The sequence below is a fragment of the Acomys russatus genome, chromosome 29 (genome assembly GCF_903995435.1).
Source record: "Acomys russatus chromosome 29, mAcoRus1.1, whole genome shotgun sequence".
Classification (NCBI taxonomy): Eukaryota; Metazoa; Chordata; class Mammalia; order Rodentia; family Muridae; genus Acomys; species Acomys russatus.
In genome coordinates this window covers 12,668,070-12,691,861 of record NC_067165.1, presented here as the reverse complement: position 1 = coordinate 12,691,861, position 23,792 = coordinate 12,668,070, and the positions used below count along the sequence as shown (strand labels likewise).

Genomic DNA, 23,792 nt, shown 5'->3' with positions numbered 1-23,792 from the left:
TAATCCCAAGACTCAGGGAGGCAGACTCAGGCTGGTCTCTGTGAGTTCGAGGCCAGCCTGGTCTATAAAGCAGTCGAGGGCGGGCAAGGCTAAAAGAAAACAAAAATAAAACAAAACACACACACACACACACATATCGAGGAATGCACAAAGGCACCTAGGAGTTGGATGAGACCCATCTAGTTCAGTGATGAAGGTCACTGGAGCAGAGGGCACAGGTTTGATTCCCAGGGGCTCAGAATGTTATGTAACTCCATGAGATCAACACCCTCTCATAGCCTCCTGGGCACTATGGACCCTGCCTGTGCATAGTCAAATACACAGGGAAACACTCAAACACATCCAACAAAAAGTAAAAGTTAAAAAATAACGACAACCCTCAACTCTGAGTGGGGATGTGTGTCAGCTAGTGACTGTCTCGGGTACAATCTGTTCAATACCCAGATCCCATGTGGCTGCATATTGGGGCTCTTGGGAGGTGTGTTCCCCAACTTGCAACTTCAGCCCTGGGCTAGGAGGGTTGTGAGATATCGGATGCCTCTTGCCTCCATAGGCACCCGCCCTCACATACACAAACCCACACACATATTATACATGTAATTAAAAAGAATAATCTTTAAAAACAAACCAGAGTGGTGGTATACACTTGTAACCCAGCATTGCAGATGTGGAGATAGAAGGGTTGTTTCCTTTCTTTTGTTTTTTCCAGACAGGGTTTCTCTGTGTAGCCCTGGCCGTCAGAAACTCAAGAGATTCACCTGCCTCTGCCCCCTGAATGCTGGGATTAAAAGCGTGCACCACCATGTCCAGCCTTTCTGTTTTCTTTTTGAGGGAAGTTCAAAGCCAGCCTGTGCTATAAAAGACCCTATCTTTTTTTCTTTTCTTCTTGAGGTGAGGTTTCATCTTTTTTTCCTTTTCTTTTCTTCTTGAGACAGGTTTCTCTCTGTATCCACTGGCTGCCCTGGAATTCACTCTGCCTCTGCCTCCTAGTGCTGGGGCTAAAGGCACGTGCCACCTCACCTGGCTGAGACTCTATCTTTAAAAAAGAACAAATCCCTCCACAAACATTTATGAGAGGTCTCTTCTTTTTCCTCAGAACCTGCGCCAAATGTATTTACTATACACACTACAAACTTGTTAAATGAACGGGGATGAGGGAAGAGTCGAAGGAAGATACTTTTTCAGTGAGGTCAGGTAACGTTGCATATTGATTTTAAAAAAGCACACTTCCCTCCAAAAAAAAAAAAAGTTGAAAAAGGAAAAATCAGGTGGGACTGACTTCGGAACAGTGTTACTACCTCTAACAGGAATCAAATCCCGACAAGTCGGCTCTTACATCCTACTACTAAAGCCTTAACTCAGGTGCACAGTATCATTTGCGTTAATTAGCTTGTCCTGTAGAACGCGTCCCTCTCACTTTCTCCATCTTTCTGGCTCAGACCCCACTTACTCTGCTTGCTGCGCGCCCCTCTCTCCCGGACTCGTAGGCAGGCATTAGCGTAGGAGGTATTCCCTCTCCCCCGCCCCCCGGTCCCGCCTCCGGGAAGCCTGCGCTGCCCACGCCAACCTTGGGCTATGTAAGTGAAACGATCTGTTGTAACTTAAAGGTCCACGTTCCCGTCAGAGCATACGGAAAAATAAATTACCTCTTGTGCAGTCTCCAGCCCGCGGCTCCAGAGTTTACCTCCCCCGAAGGCGTGGCTTCGCTCAGCCCGGATGCTCAGCCAATAGACACACAGCGCGCGCAAGGCCCACGCTCTGCAGTCGGCCGGACCTCTCGGAACGGAAGTCGACCCTATGGGACTCCGACGCCGAAACCCCGCCCCATCCTAGGCCGGAGTCGCTCTAGGAGACGAAGCGGAAGTCTCCATGCACCTACGGAAGGCTGGCGGGAGGAGCGCGGCGTCATGGCCGCTGACAGTGGCGACGGTGTGCCTTTAGTTCCAAAGACCTCTGACGGTGAGCGGCTTCCCAGAGGGTAGCCAGAGAAGCCTACGCGGTCCTATGGAGGGAAAAGCCTCGTGTCGGTAGTTCGGAGACAGGCCTGTAGCTTCTGCTTGGCTCAGATGTCCCGGGAGACTACAAGTCCCAGTGTACTTTGCGTGCTACTGCAAAGTCTATACTGTTGGATTGTTAGAGCAATGAGGGTCTGTTGGGAGGTGCGGTTGTCAGTCAGTAACATCGGGGAAATGTGTAGTTGTCCACAATAAGTGGAGCTTGGGTCTAATTTGTTTTTTTTTTGTTGTTGTTGTTGTTTTTGTTTTTGCTTTGTTTTGGTTTTTCAAGACAGGGTTTCTCTGTGTAGCCTTGGCTGTCCTGGGTCTAATTTTGAAGCACTCTGGTAGCTGTTGAGGCACCACGAGTCTGTGGTTTTATGGGATGTATTTGAGATAGGATCTTGCTCTGTAGCTCAGGCTGATGTTGAAGTTCCTTCAGCTTCATGCTCCCTAGTCCTAGGATTAGAACAGCTGGGCGCGGTGGCGCACGCCTTTAATTCCAGCACTTGGGAGACAGAAGCAGGCGGATCCCTGTGAGTTCGAGGCTAGCCTGGTTTACAAAGCAAGTCCAGGACAGCCAAGATAACAGAGAAACCCTGTCTCAAAAAAACGAAACAAAACAAAAAACAAACAACAAAAAAACCTTCAAAACTTGTCTAGGCTATCTCTCTCCTGATTATAATGCCCCCCGCAAAAAAGGAAGTGATTTCCTAGTCCCACATAAAGCCACTGGAAGACACAGATGCCCTTTTTTCCAAATTTAGGGCACTGTCCGCCCCAAGGCTTGTGTTTAGAGCCGGTGGATGGCAGATCTTTAGAGGAAAATTGGTCAGTGGGCATCCCCTCTCTCACATCTAGCTTGGTGCGAGAGTCACTGAGACCTTGTGACAACATGAAAATCCACCCCTTCCTTCTCCCCAGGTGGTGTCAACAAAAGCACATCTGCAGAGGAGTTTGTAGCACGGGTTCCTGTGGTAGATGTCCAGACTGACAACTTCAAGGAGATATGGCCATCGCTCTTGCTAGCCTTAAAGACGGCTAGCTTTGTGGCTGTGGACACGGTGAGGCATAGGAAACAGGGAGGGCAGGTGGTGGTGAAGGGTGGTGGTGTGGAGGGTAATCCCAGCCCTCCTCTACCACCCATAGGAGCTGAGCGGGCTTGGGGACAGGAAGAGTCTGCTGAATCAGTAAGTATAAGCTTCAATCCCAGCTCTAACCAGCATGCACATCTCAGCCCTAAAGGTAGGGGGGTCCTAGCCTGGGTAGTTTGGGTCCTTTGTGAAACTAACTCAGCCATAGCCGTGTCCAAACCCAATTCTAAGGTGCATCGAGGAACGTTACAAGGCCGTGTGTCATGCTGCCAGGACTCGCTCTGTCCTGTCCCTGGGCCTCGCCTGCTTCAGGCAGCAGCCAGATAAGGTATGAGCTCCCCTCACCCCGGGTCTGAGGCATGGGGTGGAAAGAGTTGAGATCCTGAAGAGTGCCGTGATGATTTTCCTCCCAATTTTTGATAGAGCAGATCCTCTTGTTTTTCAGGGTGAAAATTCTTACTTGGCCCAAGTGTTTAATCTCACCCTTCTATGCATGGAGGAGTATGTTATAGAACCAAAGTCTGTGCAGTTCCTGGTACAGCATGGGTTCAACTTCAACCGGCAGTATGCTCAGGGCATCCCCTACCATAAGGGCAATGACAAGGTAGGTCTCCAGCCTTGAGTGTGCGTCCTCTGTGGCTTATTTCTAGCCACCATAGGCCTGGGATACCTGCTTGTGACTATGGGGAGTAGCATTGGGCTGGATAATGAGAGTATACTCTCCAGACGGGAAACCTGGGGTGAGTGTGCTGCACAAGATGCTGACTGGGCATTCTGCCCCTTCTGCCTAGGGAGATGAGAGCCAGAGCCAGTCAGTGCGAACACTGTTCCTTGAACTAATCCGGGCCCGTCGGCCTCTGGTGCTACATAACGGCCTTATAGACTTGGTGTTCCTGTACCAGAACTTCTATGCACACTTGCCTGAGAACTTGGGAACCTTCACTGCTGACCTGTGTGAGATGTTCCCAGCAGGCATTTATGACACCAAATATGCTGCAGAGTTTCATGCCCGATTTGTAGCTTCCTACTTAGAATACGCTTTCCGGAAATGGTGAGGACATGGTTGACAGAAAGGGGTGGGGTTTGGCATGAGCCTGTTTCATTCACTGAAGATTATTTATCAAGTACCTGCCATATGCCAGGCACTGTTTTTAGGTGCTGAGGATTCAGCAGTGAACAAAACAGCCCCCTCCCCTGTTCTCGTGGAGCTTACACGCTAGTGGAGCATTCCCCCTCTTGCGCTGTTGCAGTGAGCGGGAGAATGGGAAGCAGCGGGCAGCCGGCGGCCCACATCTTGCCTTGGAGTTCTGCAGCTACCCATCTAGCATGAGAGGCCATATTGACTACCGCTGCTGTATGTCTCCTGTAACCGACCGCCGGTCTTACGCCACCGGCATCTGCGACAAGTTCTCGGTGAGAATATGCATCCATTTCTTGGGGAGGGGAGGTTCTGATGTGTGGATCCCTTCTTAGACTCTTTCCAACCTCCAGGCCTATGGCTGGTGCCCTCTAGGGCCACAGTGTCCTCAGTCACATGATATTGACCTTATAATTGACACTGATGAGGCTGTGGCAGAGGATAAGCGGCGAAAGCGGCGACGTAAGGACAAGCGGAGGAGGGCTTTGCTGAGGCAACCTGGGACACAGACCTTTGAGGAAGGTGAAGATGGTCCTCCCACAAAGCAGGTCCGTGAAGATAGCCTCAATACCGAGAACACTGAGCAAAAGGTGGCAGAGGGCGAAACTAGCGATCAGCTGGGCTCCAAGCAAGGTCACAAAGGTGGCTTGGAGATGAAGCATGAAGCAACAGGTTCTGAAACAGCTGATGTGGCTACCTCAGAACTGCAGGTAAACCAAGCCAGTCCTAATCCTGTGCCTGGAGATGGATTGCATCGCGCTGGTTTTGATGCCTTTATGACAGGTTATGTGATGGCCTATGTGGGCCTGAGCCAGGGCCTTCAACTCTGCAGCTCTGAACCTTGGCTTCCTGAATGTCACAACAAAGTCTATCTGAGTGGCAAAACTGTACCCCTTACCGTGGCCAAGAGCCAGTTTTCCCGTCCCTCTAAGGCCCATAACCAGAAAATGAAGCTGGCTTGGGGCAACAGCTGACTCCAACATCTGCCTGGTAGTAGGCCCAGGGAGAGAGGCTAAGAATGGAAGAGTCGTTTGTTAGGGTATGGTGACTTGTGTACCCTAAAGGCTGAGGCAGGAGGACTGCCTATATAGTGAATTCCAAGTCAGCCAGAGTTGTGTATCAAAAAGAAGTGATTTGAGTCATTAGCCTGTGCATGTCACATCTGACCGCTACAGAGTTGTCAAGCAGGCCCTGGCAGAGACAGTGAGCACTTCACTATTGTCTTCTCTTCCCTGGGTACACGGGAACAAAGCACACTGACTAGCACCTGCAACATCAACTTTATTATTATTTTTTTAATCTGAAAGTGTCTTGGGGAAAAGTTTTTTAAAAAATCAACAGAAATGAATTATGAAAATATTTGACCAACTTCATTCTTTGGTTATTTCTTATTGCGGCTCTGTAAGGACAGACTGTTCCCAAAGCTCCAGCTATAGCAGGGAAGAAAATCAGTCCAAGTATAAACCATTAACTGGTTGTATCACCTGTCAACACATACATAGCAGGCCCTAGGGCCTACAAAACCAGCCCCACTCCCAACTCCAAGGTTGAAAGTCTTGAGGCAAAACATTAAGACTCGTTTATAAATATGAAAATAGATTAATCAACTGGAAAGGTCTTTGAATAGGTTAGCTAAAAGATCCTTGACCACCACATTGCCTTGTCTCCCCCTTGCATAGAGATGGAGTGATGTGGTCTGCCATACAGTAAGTGCAAACAGCGATTATTCAAGTGTCTTAGACATACAGGCAAGAAGCAGCCCCGTCTTCAGCCATGTCCTTCATGGCCTAGTCCACTCCAGTTTCCATCCTATAGCTTATGTGCCCCAGCATGGGCACGAGAGGCTTGAGGTGGAAAAGGAACTGGGATAATAGCTGCATGGTGCCTGCCAGCTCAGCCTGGAACTAAGAGTCTTTGGTCCTGTCGAGGACATACACTGCAGTCTCTGGGAGCTAGAGCTCCTTGCTGGATCTCAAAGGCTTAGAATTGGGTTGGCCCTAACTATTGAAACACCTCATGTTGCAGCCACTGGGCACGGAAAACCCAATTTTAAGCCAGGCTGTCCCCAGCCTGCCTGCTTTGTGTAAGCGCCAGGGGACAGCCAGGATGTGCACCAAGGGGATCCAGTAGTTTGAGCTGAAGGTCCATCCCCAAGGTGAGGCAGGGACTAGTCCCTCCCCTACCTCACCCATCCTGCTCTCCCTGGGTTTGCAAGTTTTTTCCAGAGACAGAGAAGTGGACAGAAGCCACTCGTGGCCTTTCTACTTCCACCTCCATCTTCTCAGAGGCAGCTCCAACACATGGGCGGGTCCCCTTGGGCCTGGGTCCAAAACCGTTCTCTTCTTGAGGGTTGGAGCAATCCATGGGTTCATGGCCTGCAGCAGCTGGCAGGGCAGTTGCCCGGAACGGTGGGATCTCTCTTACTCTGTACTTGAGACTACTGAGTCGTGGAGGCCCATCAGATAGTGATTCTTCACAGCCCACAAATGGACAAGCCTGATGCAGGAACTCAGGTGACCCAGGCAAAGACCGCCACCGTCTGGAAGACATGGCCAAAGGCTCCTGACAATCAGCCAGAGGTGTAGTTCCAGGCCCTGGTGCATCCAGGTCAAATACAAGGGAAATGACAGATTTGCTGGGTAGGTCAAAGAATTTGATCTTCCCACCCTTGAGGTCTTGGCGTGCACTGAAAGGGTTGACTTTTGGGGTACGTGTAGCACCATCTCGTGGCCGGTAGTAGGGGTCCAAGACACTGACTGTGCGTGGGGGCTTACGAGAGAAAATGTCTGACTGGCTTCGAGACAGCCCCATAGTACGTCTTGGACGTGGAGACTTATGGGGAATCTTGTCATCCAGTGAAATCAGCCGCTTCCCTCCAGACACTTTCTCCAACAGTCCTGAAAAACAGTAGGCCTGGGTCACTCTCAAGCAGCACAGACAGCACTGTATTATTATTATATACTTTTCTTGAGGAAAGCAAGGTAGGTAGTTGTTCCATGCAATGAGGAAAGCACTTCGGGTCCAAGGATCTTTCCCCAGAAGGGGGAAAGTGTTTCAGTATCACTCCTCCCTCAGGGGTGAAGTTTGGGTATCTGGTCTGATCTCTTGCCTTTACCTGTGGGCTGCGGCTTCCTGTCCCTCTCCAGCTCTTCTTCCTGTAGGCGGCTCATAATTTCCTCTAGGGTCTTCCCAATCTCCTCAAAGGATGGGCGCAGTTTAGGGTCCATCTGTAGGCATCCATACCAGCCATGAGCCCTGCACCAGACTTCTCACCCCATAGATGAAATGTGAATCTGTTTCTGGCTTGGCCTCAAACTCATAAGAGATCCACCTGCCTCTGCCTCCCAAGTGCTGGGATTAAAGGCGTGTACGCACGGCATGTTTCTAGCTTGATTCAGGCTAGGACTGGCTGGTGCTGTAGTCCAACAAATAAAACCTGACAAAGCCTGGTTGGCACGCAGGGACAGCTGTGAGTCTACCCTGCAGGCTGGAGACTGAAAAAAGTGCAAAGCGGTGTTTTCATTTTTTGGTTCAGAGCACTCTGGAGAGCCTGTTCAGACCAGAGTAGGAAACATGGTTGGTGTCACACATCTGGGGAAAATGATGACATGCTCCTTATAAGACTAATTTGTAGCCTTTCCCTGCAGTCCTAACCAAATGAAAAGGACTCAGCCAGCACCTGACCAAAGACACGCTAAGAAAGACACAAGCCGGGCATGGAGGCAGACACACTTAATATCAGCACTTGAGAGGCAGAGGCAAGTGGATTTCTGTGAGATTGAGGCCAGCCTGGTCTACAGAGCCAGTTCCAGGACAGTCAAGGCTATATGCAGAGAAACCCTGTCTACAAAACAACAACAAAAAGACACTTACATTACAGCAGTTGAAGGTAAGCTGCAGAAAGTCTGGGGGGCAGTCTCCCACCATGTGCTCAAAAGCATCATAATCCAGCCCGAAATTCTGTGGATAAGTAATGTGAAAAATGTACAAAGGACACGAGTAGATAAGTCATTCATCACACTCAGACGCAGAGGCTGGGAGCTGCCTCAGAGAAGTAGCTACAGAGTAGTTCCAGAAACTCCACCCCAGGATAACAAAAGTTCCAAAACCAAGCCAGCCCGTCCTGTGGCGCTTGTCCCAGGCCAGCCCCTCACCTCTGTGCGGGGAAGATAGTCGGGATCAGCTTGGATGCGGGCGATGATCTCGCAGAGGATGATGCCATAAGAGAACACGTCTGCCTGGTAGTAGTCAGACCTCAGTTACCCTCAGCAGCGTGAGGAGTGGGGTATCGTCCCTGCCTCACCTCCATCTCTTAACAGCCTAGGTCTGGGCTGTGTTATCCATATTCCATCCAAGTCCCCCACTGGGTAACTGACAGATGTCAGCCCTATGTTTAGCAGGAAGGACAGATCCTTACCTGGGCCACAAAGGACAATCAGGCCTTGACATCTCCAGACTTACCTTCTCATTATAAGGCTCATCTCGGAGAACCTCGGGTGCCATCCAGAAAGGGGAGCCCACCACAGCTAGCTTCTCACTCCCTACACTGTGAGGTAAAGAAAGAAACTTTGCCAGTGCCTGGCACAACGGGAATCAACAAAGCAAAACAAAGAACAAGCTTTCACAGCCTGGACTATATGTAATGAAGGAAGACTTCCGGCTATTGGTCCTCTAGCTTCTGCCTACTGAATTCTGGGATTTCAGGCAGATGTGGTGTTGGGATTTCCTGAGGGCTTTGCACAGTCAAGGCGAATGAGGGTTATCCTAACTGGGCTACAGCCCTAGCCCTTGAGCCTTTGTTGTAGAGACACAAGTTCATAAAGCCCTTACGGGGCTCAAACTTACAGTGATCGTTCTGCCTCTCCCTACCTTGAAAGTACTGGGATTACAGTGTGCCACCACACGTGGCTACACAATCAGATCTTTTGACTACTGAGGTTTCAAGTCCTGATCTCTGGGAATGAAGCTGATTTACCCACAGTTCTGACCTTTGCCCGTGGCCTTAGTGTGTATTAGCGCTACTCACCTAGCACCGGGAATCTTCTCAGCCAGGCCGAAATCTGCTACCACTGCAGAGTAACCATTTTCATCTCTCTTTATCAAGCAGTTCTGGGTTCCCGAAGCAGAGAAAATAAGGTAGCTTAGAAGTAGGGATTAGCCAGCCGTATAGTTACAACTCATATCTGCCTACCAGAATATCTTGTCCTGTTTCTTGGTGAGCTACACACTTAGCCTGATCCCAGGGTCAAAACTGGGGGCTTTGGGGGGGGGGGGGGGGGGGATTGAGACAGGGTTTCTCTTGTTGTCCTGGACTCACTTTGTACACCAGGCTGGCCCAACCTCACAGAGATCCACCTGCCTCTGCCTCTGCCTCCTGAGTGCTGGGATTAAAGGTGTGCACCACCATGCATGGCTTACAAATTAGTCTTATAAGGGGCATGACATCATTTTCCCCAGACATGTGGCACCAAGTGTCATCCCAAGCGCTGGGATTAAAGGCATGCACCACCATGCTCGGGAAGATTTTAATATAGCAAATGAGGTTTGGTGTGATGGCAGAAGCCTTTAATCTCACCACGAGGGAGGCAGTAAATTTCAGGCTAGCTCAGGTATATAATGAGACCTTGTGTGCTAATTATTTTTGATTGTCAACTTGACTACATCTGGAATTAACTAAAACCCAAGTGGCTGTGAACACCTGTGAGAGATTTTTTTCCTTAAATAATTTCAAGTGGAAAAAAAAATCATTTCAAGTGGGAAGACTATTTTTTTTTTTAAAGATTTATTTATTACATATACAGTGCTCTGCCTGCATGTACACTTGCACACCAGAAGAGGGCATCAGATCTCACGATAGATGGTTACAAGCCACCATGTGGTTGCTGGGAATTGAACTCAGGACCTCTGGAAGAGCAGAGGGTGCTCTTAACCGCTGAGCCATCTTTCCAGCCCCAGGAAGACTATTTTTAATCCAAATCTTTGAGGTGAGAAGATCCCATTTTAACCTGAGTAGCACCCTCTGCTGGCAGCCTATATAAGGGACATGGAAGAAGCAGTTTGCTCTCTGCCTGATCTCGTTCTTAGTGACATGCCCACACCTTCACTGCATTAGAGCCTAGTTTGAAATTCTGGAATATACTGAAGACCCGCTGAGACATCCAGCCTGTGGACTGAACAACTACCAGACTCTTGGACCTTTCATTGGTGGACAACCATTGTTGGATTAGCTGGACCACAGCCTGTAAGGCATTCTAGTAAATCCCCTATTCATTCTTAAATTCTGCTCCTCTGGAGCAGTGGTTCTCAGTCTTCCGAATGCTGTGACCCTTTAGTACAGTTCTCATGCTGTGGTGACGCCCAGCCATAAAATTGTTTTTGTTGCTACTTCATAACTGTAATTTTGCTACTGTTATAAATATTTCTGGAGAGAGAGGTTTGCCAAAGTGGTCATGACCCACTGGTTGAAAACCACTGCACTGAGCCGGGCGTGGTGGTGCACGCCTTTAATCCCAGCACTTGGGAGGCAGAGGCAGGTGGATCGCTGTGAGTTCGAGGCCAGCCTGGTCTACAAAGTGAGTCCAGGATGGCCAAGGCTACACAGAGAAACCCTGTCTCGAAAAACAAAAAACAAACAAACAAACAAAAAGAAAACCACTGCACTAAAGAATCCTGACTAGAAAGAGAGAGAGAGAGAAGTTAATCCTGCATCTTGAATGACTGCCTTAGCTTTCATTTCAGGCTCCAAACACAGTTTTTTGTTTTTATCTAAATATTTATGTACGCCACCTACTCCCACAAGATGAGAGATGAACATCAGTATGTAATGGCCATCATTTGATCCAAGAAAATGTGTGTTTAAGGTCCCATACACTTTCTGAGTGATGATCCTAAATCTTTTCACTCATTTTCTTTTTTGGAAAAAATATTTATTTATTATATATACAGTGTTCTGCCTCCATATATAGTTGCACACCAGAAGAGGGCACCAGATCTCATTATAGATGGCTGTAAGCCACCATGTGGTTGCTGGGAATTGAACTCAGGACCCCTGATAAAGCAGACAGTGCTCTTAACCTCTGAGCCATCTCTCCAGCCCCATGTTTCTTATTTTTTGATAGAGCTTAGGTTGGCCTAGAACTTAATATCTGAGAATGACCTTGATCCTCCTGTCTCTACTTCTTAAGTGCTGAATTTCCAAAGCACAAATGTTATCCTTTTTCATTTCTTAAAAAGCTTTTCTTTAAGACATGTTTTTTTCTGGGTAGCCCTGGCTGTCCTAGCACTGTAGACCAGGCTGGCCTTGGATGCAGCAATCAACCTACCTCTGCTTCCTTGATACTAGGCTTAAAGGCATGTGCCACCGTTGGCTTTTTAAAAAAAAAAAAAAAAAACAAAACTTTATTGCTGTATGCCCATAATCCCAGAACTCTGGGAGACAGGAGGATCTCTGTGAGTTTGAGGCCAGCCTGGTCTACAAAGTGAGTGCAAGACAGCCAAGGCTATCCTGGCAGAGAAAAACCAAAATAAAATATTTTATTTTTAGCTATGTGTATGTGGGGAGGGGTGAGTGTAGATGTGAGTGCAGGTGCCTGTAAAGGCCAGAAGAGGGTATTGCTTTCCTTGGAATTGAAGTTACAGGTGATTGTAAACTATCTGAAATATGTGCAGAGAACTGGACTCAGGTCCTCAGCAGAATCAGTACATACTCTTTTTTTTTTTTTTTTTTTTTTTGAGACAGGGTTTCTCTGTGTTGCCCTGGCTGTCCTGGACTCCCTTTGTAGACCAGGCTGGCCTCAAACTCACAGAGATTCCTCCCGAGTGCTGGGATTAAAGGCGTGCGCCACCACTGCCTGGCTCAGTACATACTCCTAACTGCGGAGTCATCCTCTCTCTAGGCCATCATCCTTATTTCTGAGTACTAAGCATAGTCTTAGGTATCAAAAATAGTTCTATGAACAAAATAGAAATCTTATCACTCTTTTTATCTGTTTGGTTTTCGAGACAGGGTTTCTCTATGTAGCCTTGGCTGCCCTGGACTCCCTTTGTAGACCAGACTGGCCTTGAACTCACAGAGATCCATCTGCCTCTACCCCACCCTACTCCCAGTGCACTATCATGCCTGACTGAAATCCTCCCACCCCTGCACCAGCTCTCTCTCTTTAGTTTTTCGAGACAGGGTTTCTCTGTGCTATCTTGGCTGTCCTGGACTCCTTTTGTAGACCAGGCTAGCCATGGCTACACAGAAAAACCCTGTCTCATAAACAAAAAGATTACTATAATGTAGTGTAGAAGGACAGATAGATGATCAAGCCACTGGCTTCCCTGTTTCCTGAGTGCACAGTTACCCAGTCACAACCCTGTTCTTGCCAAATGAAGGACACCCAGGACAAGACAAATACTCAGCCCACACGTACTACTTTTCATTGACCAAATGATCACAACCAAACTCCATGGCAGGTCTGTGACCTGGCTAGGATCAATCTCAGTGGTACAGAAATGCTGAGCTTGCATGAGACTTGGTTCAGTCTCCAGCATCTGCCCATCAAAAGTACTATGTGGCCTACTTTTCACATCCCCACTCCTGGTACTATTATACAGTCCACCTTCCCAAACATCACATGCACGTTGGACTTAGCAAGCTTGAGGAACCCCTTCAAGTCTGTCTTTGTTTATATTTTCTCTTTTGTTCTGTTTGGAATATTTTCAGATACTTCTGCAACTGTGTGTATGCACGTGTTGTTTTGGTGTGTGTGTGTGTGTGTGTGTGTGTGTGTGTGTGTGTGTGTGTGTGTGTGTGTGTGTTACTGGGATTAAACACAGGGCTCACACATTACCTGCTCTACCACTGAACCACACACCCTTAGTCCCACCAAACCTTCCTTTAACCTATGAAAAGTTTTCATCTTTTAAGCTTGAAGGAAAGCTACCTTTGCAACCCTGACTTCTCCAGTCTTCACTCTCTCTCTCCTTAACTCCCCCAGTTCCTCTGTGCCACTCCTTTGACTGTCCAGAAAAACATCTTAGGAGCAGGCTCTCTTGTGGGAGGGGCTAAAGGCATGGTACTGAACAAATGCTGCCATCTCTACCTACAGAAAGGATGAGTCCAAGTGACCTATAATAACCCAGAGCTGCAACTAGCTCTCTCCAAATAGCTGTAATGGAAATAACCCTGACACTCCAGGCTCAGGAGGACCCAGGCCCCACCCACTATTCCAGAGGCAGCAGAGAGCAGGGATTCTTGGCTCACAGAGACATTTGTGGGGCCAGCAAGGCCCTATGTGGCCCACCTTAGTCCTCCCTCCCTGTGTGTTGCAGCCTGGCCAAGTCACCTCCTGTTTATTGCATACCAAGTACATATTAATGGCTTATTCTGATCTTTATGTGCTCACACTATTTTTTCCTGAGCTAAAAGGAACCTGTTATTTCATCATAATCAATCTTGGTCCAGAAATGTGAATTGGGTGGCTTCCAACGACTGTCCTTGTGCTTGTCCTGAGTCTCTCTTCCCTAAGTTCTGCTGGATCAGCACTCCAGATCTCTGACTTTGTCTATGAAAAGATGGGCCCTATGCCAACCTATTAGCTAAAGCCCCAGCTTAGGTCACAGCCTGTGAGGCATGGCAGCTCACATCTATTACTTCTTCCCCTCCTTCTCTTCCTGGTTCACCGAGAACTCAGACTTCTGTTTCCAGGTCTTGGTCTAATGTCCTACTTACTGTTTGATTTACAGTTTTTAGAAACTCTGACTAGGTGTGGTGATGCACACCTTTAATTTCAGTGCTGGGAGGCAGAGGCAGGGGGATCTCTATGAGTGAGAGGCTAGCCTGGTCTATACAGTGGATTCCATGACAGCTAGTGCTAAACAGTGAAACCCTGTCTCAGAAGGAAAAAAAAAAGTAGTGACTCTAGGTGCCTAACAGCCACTCCCTGCATCTCTCAAGCTCCCCCCACCCCTGTTTTGGGACAGTATCTCCCATGTAGCTCAAGCTGGCCTTGAACTTGTGATTCTCCTGCCTCATCTTCCCTCAGCCAGCTTGAATGCCACGATTAGATAACAAACATGAGTCACCATACCCTGGTACACTTTAAGTTCTGTGTGTGTGTGTGTGTGTGTGCGCGCGCGCGCGCGCAGCATGCGTGTAGACATTCCCATAGGAAACATGTAGAAGTCAAAATGACAACTTGGCAGGAGTCAGTTTCTTCCACCATGTAGGTAGAACTCAGGTCATCAAGGTTGGTGGCAAGCACCTTTACCCACAGAGCCATCTCTGTGTCTGCCCCTACCCTCTGATACATTTTTGCTTTTTGCCCCCCTGGTCCCCACAGGGTTTCTCTGGGTAGTCTTGGCTGTCCTGGACTCGATTTGTAGACCAGGCTGGCCTCAAACTCACAGCGATCCGCCTGCCTTTGCCTCCTGAGTGCTGGGATCAAAATCTGTGTCACCATGCCAGGCACATTTGTGCTTTTTAAATATATTTATTTGAAGTTATGTATATGTGTGTATGTCTGTGTGTGGTTGAATTAAAAACACAACAACAACAATGGCTGGAAAAATGCCTTAGAAGAGCACTGGCTATTCTTCCAGAGGACCCAGGTTCAATTCCCAGCACCCACATGGCAGTTCACAACTGTCTGTAACTCTAGTTCCAGGGGATTTGACACCCTCCCACAGACATACATGCAGGCAAAACATCAATGCACACAAAATAAATCGTGCAACAGCAACAACAACATAACAAACAGGGTTAGGCATGGTGGCACAAGCCTTTAATTCTAGCACTAAGGAGGTGAGACAAGATTGCTGTGTTTGAATAAAGCCCTATGTTCAGTTCCAAGCATTGCAAAACAAGAACAGATGACTCTGTTCTCAATTTGAGTTGTGTTCTAAAGAACGTCCTATACCACTACTAAACCTTAAAAAGTCATTTAATTTCACCATTTCCCAATAATCTCAATACCACCTTAAAGTCCAGACCCAAGGGAGTATAGCCTAGAAACAGGGAGCTGCTGTGTGTGGTGGTACATGTCTGTATTCCCAGTACACAATAGGCAGAAACACAGGGACTGCCCTTTTAAAACCAGTCAAGGTTCCTTATACAAGGAATTATTATTATAAATTCCTAGGGTTTTTTTTTTTTTTTAATGTGTGTGGGTGTTTTGCCAGCAAGTCTGCCTTTAACACCCTGTGCATACAATGCCTGCAGAGGACAGAAGATGGCACTAGATGACAGAAGGCTGTGAGCCACCATGCTGCAATTAGAGCAGGACCTGGGTCCTTGGAGGAAAGAGCAACCAGCACTCTCAGCTGCTGAGCCAGCTCCCTACAGTTTGCTTTAAGCCCACTAATAAACAATATGTCTACTCTCATATAAGGAAAATCAAGGGCTGCTGATCTTACCCAATAGTTCTTTTGGGTTATTTATTTTATTTTGGTCTTTTAATTTTTGTTTTTTGTTTTTCCCAGAGCTGAAGACCAAACCCAGAGCTTTAGTGTTAGACCACTGTGCTAAATCCCCACCCTGGTCTTTTCATTTTTTTGGTCTGTCTGTTTTTTGTTTTGTTTTGTTTTTTGTTTTTTGAGACAGAGTTTCTTTGTGTAGCCTTGGCTGTCCTGGACTTGCTTTGTAGACCAGGCTGGCCTCGAACTCACAAAGACTTACCCGCCTATGCCTCCTGAGTGCTGGGATTAAAGGTGTGTGCCACTATGTTGGCTTTTTTTTTTTTTTAAGATTTGTTTATTACACATACAATGTTCTGCCTGTGTGTAACACCTGCACACCAGAAGAGGACACCAGATCTCAGTATAGATGGTTGTGAGCCACCATGTGATTGCTGGGAGTTGAACTCAGGACCTCTGGAAGAGCAACCAGTGTGCTTTTAACCTCTGAACCATCTCTCTAATCCCTTGTCTTTTTTTCTTTTTCTTTCTTCTTTCTTTCTCTCTCTCTCTTTCTTTCTGACACAAAATCTCATTAGATACCGTTAGCCAGACTCAAACTGTGATCATCATGGCCACCCCCCTACCCTCAAAGGACTAGGATTATAGATATTCCTATCTGTACCCAAAGAGTTCATTCACTTTTACAATAACAAGTTCAAAACAAAACAAACAAACAAAACTAACCAAAATGACAAAGTATTTTCCGAGTGCGGAAAGGAAATATGCTAAACTGCCGAGGAGTAGAGTTTGCCTCCAGAAAGCCTTACTTACCTACCTGGTCTAGAGTGATCTCCCCTGTGACAAAAGCTTATAGTGCATGCAACTGAATATTCAACTATAAAATACTGTATTGTTCTTTAGTTATCTCTCTGTCTCTCTCCCCCCCCCCTTCTTCTCCCCCCGCCTGAGCTGTTCTGGAACTCACTATGTACACCAAGCTGGCCTCAAACTCAGAGACCCACCTACTCTGCCTCAGGAGTTCTAGGATTAAAAGCGTGTACCCAACTCCTTTAGTTATTTTTCAGTGAGCCCATATGTAACTATAGGTTAGAAATTCTCCCTTTTATTACTTTTCTATTCATGAATTCAGGCACAGGAAACATTTATGTGGGTCTAGGAGTTAACTTGTTACAAATTTCTCCTATTTTAAGGGAAACAATACTTTTAGTAGAAAGGCAAAGATGCTTTGGGCTAGATGTATATATGCGTATATGTACATGTGTATGTGTGTGTTGAGGCAGGGAATAAAGTGACGTCTATTTTGAATTTTTATGAAACTCCTATACACTAGGTCTGGAGAGATGGCTGAGAAATTAAGAGCACTTGCTCTTGCAGAGGACCAGAGTTTGTTTCCCAGCATCCACCTGCCAGCTTTTTTCTTTATTTATTTAGGTTTTTTTGAGACAGGGTTTCTCTGTGTAGCCCTAGCTGTCCTAGACTCACTTTGTAGACCAGGCTGACCTTGAACTCACAGAGATCCACCTGCCTCTGCCTCCTGAGTGCTGGGATTAAAGGCGTGCGCCACCACGCCTGGCTCATGCCAGTTTACAATAGACAGAAGCTCCAGTTCTAGGGGATCTAATCCCTTCTTCTGTCTTTGCACACCACTCATGTACATGATACATACACCAACAGGTAGGCAAATATTCATACATATAAAATAAAAGCAAGCCTTCCAAACAAACCCTGTACCAAACCTTAGAAGACTTTAATTTGGCTCTTGAGTAGACGTCATACTATGTATGTTAGGTGGCCTTATAGTTTCTCCATTAGCTCAAATAATATTATTTAAAGCCTTGTTGTGGAGACAGGAGGTAGAGGCGCACGCATGTCTTTAATTCTAGCACTTGGGAGGCAGAGGCAAGCTAATTACTATGTTTCAGGCCAGCCTGGTCTTCGGAGTTCCAGGACAGCCAAGACTACACAGAGAAACCCTATCTTGCAGGGAAAAAGCCTTGTCATGGAAGTATCCTGGGACATTCAGCCCTTAGGTTCCTGCTTTGTAACAAGGCCAACATTCTCTGAAAGAAACTCTTTTCTAACCTGGTCACACAACAATCTGGACAACAAAACAATTCTACAGAGACCAGCAAACATCAAAAAAGAACTGGCAGGAAGGCAGAAACTCAATCACACAATAGAAAATGGGTCAGCACATGGTGGCCCACCTTGCACTCCAAACATGCAATCACTTGACTGTCAGTGAAGTCAGCTTAGGGGAGAGCTGCTTCCTGGAGGCCACGGGAGAGGAAACAGACACGCCGCAACACTCCCCGGAGCTCCCCACCTGCTTCTGCCGCACACTGCAGGAGACTGGAGTCAAATGTAAAGGCTCTGAACAGTGGGCATCGCCTGGCTCAGCACTCAGAGCCGCCTGCTCCAGGCTGATGGAGGCTGGCTTCATTTCTGATTTCTAGAGAGGATCTATGGCCCAGGCTGGCCTCGAACTCTCTATGTAGCTGAGAATGATCTTGAACTTCTGATCCTCCTGCTCCTACCTGTGCTGGGGACAAATCTTTGTGCATACTAAATGAGCACTCTCCCAACTAAGCCCAGACAGAAGCTTTCTAAGGATTAACTATAACGAATACTGGGTTATGTTTTGATTAGAAGTTAAATCTAGAAAGAGACCTCCCCCAATTACCCCTTAGTAATTAGTTTTTTAACCCCTGTGTTTCTCAAGAGTTATAAAAGTAAAGCATTCATACCTTTGATGTGAGGTCCCGATGGAAAATGCCTTTGAAGTGAAGATAGCTAAGGCCCACTGCTATGTCATAGGCCAGTTTCACTCTCACGGTCCAGGGCAAATGCAGGTCACTGTCTAGCAGCTGTTCCAGGTTCCCAGAGTTGATATACTGCAGAACAGAAGGTAGTACTTATCAGAAATGTTTAGGCTGGTGGTAAAGGCATGGGAGAGCAAACACCTAGAAAATACATTTGTTTTATTATTTTTCTTAAGTAATTTTTTTGGTTTAAGATTTATTTCTTTTTATATATAGTGTTCTGCTTGCATGTACACCTGCAGGCCAGAAGAGGGCATCAGATCACATTATAGATGGTTGTGAGCCACCATGTGGTTGCTGGGAATTGAACTCAGGACCTCTGGAAGAGGAGTCAGTGCTCTTAACCTCTGAGCCATCTCTCCAGCCCTTGGTTTTTGTTTTTTAAGCCAGGAGTTCTGTGTCGCCTTGGCTGTCCTGGACTACCTTTGTAGACCAGGCTGGCCTTGAACTCACAGAGATCTACCTGCCTCTACTTCTGTAACTCCTGTAACTCTGGTTAGCTGTGAACTCCTGCTCCTCCTGTATTTACTTCCTAGGTGCTGGGATTACAGATGTATGCCATTGTACCTGGCATTTAAGGTTTTACTTATTTTGTTGCTTTTTTTTTTTTTTTTTTTTTTTTTTTTTTGCCTTTTTGCTAATATTAAATGTAAAGATTTGTTTTTATTTTATGTGTATGAATGGTTGCATGTGTCCTGACTAATACTCAAGGAGACTAGAAAGCGTCCTATCCCCTGATATGGGAGTTAGAGATAGTTGTGAGCTACCACACCTGGGAACTGAACCTTGATCCTCAGCAAGAACAGCAAGTGCTCTTCAACACTGAGCCATCACTCCAGCCCTTTATTTTGTTTTGAGGTAGTGTTTCATGTAGTGCAGGCTGACCTCAAACTTACTATGTAGGAAAGGGTGATTTTGAACTCATCCTCCTTGTCTCTACCTCCCAAGTGCTGGGATTACAGGCATGAACCACCATTCCTGGATCTTTTCGAATTTTAACTTAAACATTTTGTTTGTTTAAAAAAAAATTGTTGCCTGGCATGGTGGTGCACACCTTTAATCCCAGCACTCCAGAGGCAGAGGCAGGCAGATCACTGTGAGTTTGAGGCCAGCCTGGTCTACAAAGTGAGTCTAGGTCATCTAAGGCAACACAGAGAAACCCTGTCTTGAAAAAAAAAAAAAAGAAAGAAAGAAGAAAAAAAGAAAAACAACAAAAAAAATTGTTGGTTGGTTTGAGAGTATGTAGTCTTAGCTGGCCTGGAACTCAAATTGTAGACCAGGCTGTCCTTGAACTCATAGAGATCCACTTGCCTTTGCCTTCTAGGTACTGTGTGCACCACCACATCAAGCAACATTCATTTTTATTATACTTATGTATATGTGTGTCTGTTTAAGTGTGATGCCAAGTGTGTCGGGTACTTGAATCCAGAAGAGGGTGTCAGATCCCTTGGGGTTGGAGTTACAAGTGTCTGTGAGCTGCCCCACGTGGGTATCTAGAACTGAACTTGGGTCCTCTGCAAGAGCAGCAAGTGCTCTCAACTGCAGAGCCATCTCTCCAACTCCCCACTCCCAGCAAACACCTTTTTAAAAAGTCATTTTATACCAGGCCCAGTGCCTTTAGGCTGTAACCCCAGCATCCACAACGCAGAATCAAGATAATTACCAATTTAAGGTCAGCCTGGCCCCCACAGTGACTTCTAAGCCTGCTACAAAGTAAGACCTTAACTTTTTTTGTTTGTTTTGTCAAGACAGGGATTCTCTGTGTAGCCTTGGCTGTCCTAGAACTCACTCTATAGCCCAGGCTAGCCTCACTGCCTCCCAAGTGCAGGGATTAAAGGCCTGCACCACTACCACCTGGTTGTGAGACCTTATCTTAAAAAACAAACAAACAAAAAAACCAAACAAACAAAGTCTAGCAGGAGACTAAAACTTAGAAAGTAACAATCTTGAGATGGAGTAAATTCTGATGCCAAGATAGAGAGCAGATAGATAGCACAGGATAACATACAGGCGAGGAACTGGAATTCTTAGGAAAGGTAAAGTTCAAAGGAAAAGGCAGAGGAGGACACATTATGCATGAGAGCATGGTACACATGCCTATAATCCCAGCACTTAGGAGGCAACTATAGGAGGTTCAGGAGTTCACAGCTAACCAGAGTTACAGGGTACCCACACCCCACACACAGCCAGGGTTGGTGGCACACGTCTTTAATTCCTGCACTAAGGAGACAGAGGCATGTAGATCTCTCTGGTCTACATAATGAGTTTCAGGCCAGCCAGGCCTACAGAGTAGGAACTGGTCTCAAAACAAAAAACCAAAGAAATAAAAAATCATACCAGATTATCACCACAAAGGCTAAAAGAAGAGAGTAGCCAAAAAGGAAATGGCAACAGTAGCAAAGTACATCAAATAAAATGTACTTAGAAAAAAATGACCATTTGCTAGCAAGTGCCAGCATTTGAGAGGCAGAGGCAGGTGGATCTCTGTGAGTTCAAGGCCAGCCTGGTCCACAAAGTGAGTCCAGGACAGCAACGGCTGTTACACAGAGAAACCTTGTCTCAAAAAAACAAAAACAAAAATAAATAATTTTAAAATATCCATTTGCAACTAGGACACTAGGATGTTATTGACTGCCTGGCCAGAGCAGGTCAGTAAAGTAAGTCCGAGTGAGTTCTGTAGGACGACACAGGGCTATGAAAGAACTAAAGAATGTACCCTTCAGCCGGGCAGTGGTGGCGCATGCCTTTAATCCCAGCACTCGGGAGGCAGAGGCAGGTGGATCCCTGAGTTTGAGGCCAGCCTGGTCTACAATGTGAGTCCAGGACAGCCAAGGCTACACAGAGAAACCCTGTCTCGAAAACAGAATGTACTCTTCTAAGAAATATGTTGCTCTCCATTATTCCCATATATCTTTGAAGCATGGCTTGGTGAGTTTTTTGTCATTTTATTTGTTTGGAACCAGTCTCACCATGCAACCAACCCAGTCTAGCCTTGAACTCAGGATCCTCCTTCCTAAACTTGGTAGTACAGATATGTGCCATCACACCCAGCTTTGTGATTATTTTTTTAATTAAAAAAAAAAAAAAAAGATGTACGTGTGGGTTCTCTGCCTGCATGTCTGTCTATGTGCGACTGTGTGCCTGGTGCCCTAGAGCTCAAAAGCCCTGGAGCTGGAGCGATGAAGTCGCCGTGTAAGTGGTGGGAACTGAACCTGGACTCTCCTAACTTCTGAACCAACTCTCCAGTCCTCTGTGATGATTTATTTTGTAAAAAGACTGAAAAAGTAGCTGGGTATGGTGGTACATGACGTTAATCCATTTGGGAGGTATGTGTAGGCAGAGCACTGTGAGTTTCAGGCCAGACAGTGCTACATAGTGAGACCCTGTTTAAAGACTAAAAAAAAATGAGAGCAAAAAAGTATATTTACATACTGTTGAATGATTAATATTTAATATTGAATTATTATTTTAGTAATATCAGCAGTTATTCCTTAACCAGCTATATACCCAAATTACCACACAGAGAGCCCAGGATCTATCTAATTAGCCTATAGCATAATACTGCACAATAATTGCTCCATCCTAAACTTTCATGCTAGTATAGTTTCCTCCTGTTCTGATTTCCCATTCCCCCCACCCCCGCCCCCAGACAGGGCTTCTCTGTAGCTTTGACTGTCCTGGACTCACTTTGTAGATCAGTAGACCAGGCTGGCCTGGGACTCACAGCGATCCACCTGCCTCTGCCTCCTGAGTGCTGGGATCAAAGGCATGCACCACCACTTTACACTTGCTTTTTACTCGTATCCTAGCTCTGGTTCATTCATCCTGGTGCTTCCCAGTCTTCTCCTCCTGGCTCCATCCTCCCTTCCTGCTCTTTCTCCTCCCCTCACTCACCAGGATGTCCCACCCTATTCTTTGTATTGCTCAGCATGGGCTAGTTGGCTTTTATTGGCAATACAGAGAATGAATGGTGACATGTTTACACAAACTTGCAAGACAGGAGATACTTAGACTAAACCTCACAAAGCAATGTCCCGATTGAAACTAGATAGTGGGGTAGGGAAATCAGCATTTGAATGAACAAGGGTAAATTGCACACAGTCACAAGAATATTATGCCAACAACATACAGACCACAATAACAACATTTTCAATAAATATTTATAAAATGCTTATACTATATCAAACACTTCTAAAAATTTTATATACATTACCTCATTTAATCTATACAATAGTCCGACAAGGTCTGAGTACCCCTTGTCCGAAATGTTGAGGACCAAAGAAGTTTCCCATTTTAGAATTTTTTAAATTTTGGAACACATACATAGTCTTATCTGCATTACTGTCATTCTCCAAAAGACATTTAAAGGTTGAGCAAGGTAATTCAACTTTTTTTTTTTTTTTTAAGTTTCTCTGTGTAGCTTTGGCTGTCCTGGACTCACTTTGTAGACCAGGCTGGCCTCAAACTCACAGCGATCCACCTGCTCCTGCCCCACCCCCACCCCCGAGTGCTGGGATTAAAGGCATGCGCCACAACCGCCCGGCTGGTTATTCAACTATTAAGGGCAGAATCAGGCAAATACATAGTCTGGCTCCAAAGTGTATCTTTTTACAACTGCATTCATCATACAAGCAGTTAGTGGCCACAACATCTGAGTGAGAGAACTCCATACTGAACAGGAGCTCAAAAGTGAATTTTCTCAGGCTGGAGAGATGGCTCAGTGGTCACACGCTTTCTGCTCTTCCAGAGGTCCTGCGTTCAACTCCCAGCAACCACACAGTGACTCACAACCATCTGATGCCCTTTTCTTGTGTACATGAAGTCAGAGCACTCATATACATAAAATGTGAATAATATTTTAAAAAATAAATTTACTCAACCCTTTTAAGATAATTATCTCCCTCCTCTTTTCAAAGGAGAATAAAGGACAAATTCTACAGAAAAATGAAAATCTTAATACTTTTTAGAATATGATACTGAACTTATAAAAGACTAGCAGACTAGTCTGTTATAACAGGCAGGAGAGCTTAATTCTAATCCAATTATGCTTTCTATGAATGATTTCATTTTGAAAAAAAAAATTAACTAATAAGGTTAGCTGTCCTTCTGTTTTCCCGTCTATTAAGTAGGATATCTGATCTGCATAACACACAATCTGTTCGTTGTTTTAAATGAAAATATAATAAAGTACATAGACGTGCTCAGAAGAACACGCATCAAAAAGGACCAGTTGGGGGCAGCACCATGCAGCACATCAAATCCCTGCACGAAGAAGAGCAGGCTTGACAAGGAGGAAGAATAGCTAACTCTCACAAGGAAAGCCTGTTGACCTGCTTAGTCCTGC

At 46.1% G+C, this 23,792-nt stretch overlaps 2 protein-coding genes across 3 annotated transcripts in view; one reads left to right on the top strand and one right to left on the bottom strand.

The window, feature by feature from the left end:
- The first annotated feature begins 1,836 nt into the window (after nt 1-1,836).
- Nucleotides 1,837-5,299, top strand: Toe1 (target of EGR1, exonuclease). The gene is made up of 8 exons (XM_051171596.1): nt 1,837-1,959; nt 2,919-3,058; nt 3,144-3,184; nt 3,320-3,416; nt 3,534-3,692; nt 3,880-4,139; nt 4,339-4,501; nt 4,580-5,299. Exons 1-8 carry the CDS (start codon nt 1,908-1,910, stop codon nt 5,198-5,200), a joined length of 1,533 nt encoding a protein of 510 aa, XP_051027553.1. The 5' UTR covers nt 1,837-1,907; the 3' UTR covers nt 5,201-5,299.
- A 719-nt stretch (nt 5,300-6,018) lies between these two features.
- Tesk2 (testis associated actin remodelling kinase 2) overlaps nt 6,019-23,792 on the bottom strand; it is a 105,775-nt gene continuing 88,001 nt past the window's right edge. For both annotated transcript variants that reach the window (XM_051171128.1, XM_051171129.1), the window contains exons 5-11: nt 18,374-18,520; nt 9,253-9,335; nt 8,688-8,772; nt 8,381-8,464; nt 8,100-8,186; nt 7,342-7,453; nt 6,019-7,123 (exon numbers count right to left, since the gene is read on the bottom strand). In XM_051171128.1, the coding sequence (XP_051027085.1) occupies nt 6,411-7,123; nt 7,342-7,453; nt 8,100-8,186; nt 8,381-8,464; nt 8,688-8,772; nt 9,253-9,335; nt 18,374-18,520 (1,311 nt within the window). In that variant the 3' untranslated portion in view covers nt 6,019-6,410. The remainder of the gene's footprint in view (nt 7,124-7,341; nt 7,454-8,099; nt 8,187-8,380; nt 8,465-8,687; nt 8,773-9,252; nt 9,336-18,373; nt 18,521-23,792) is intronic.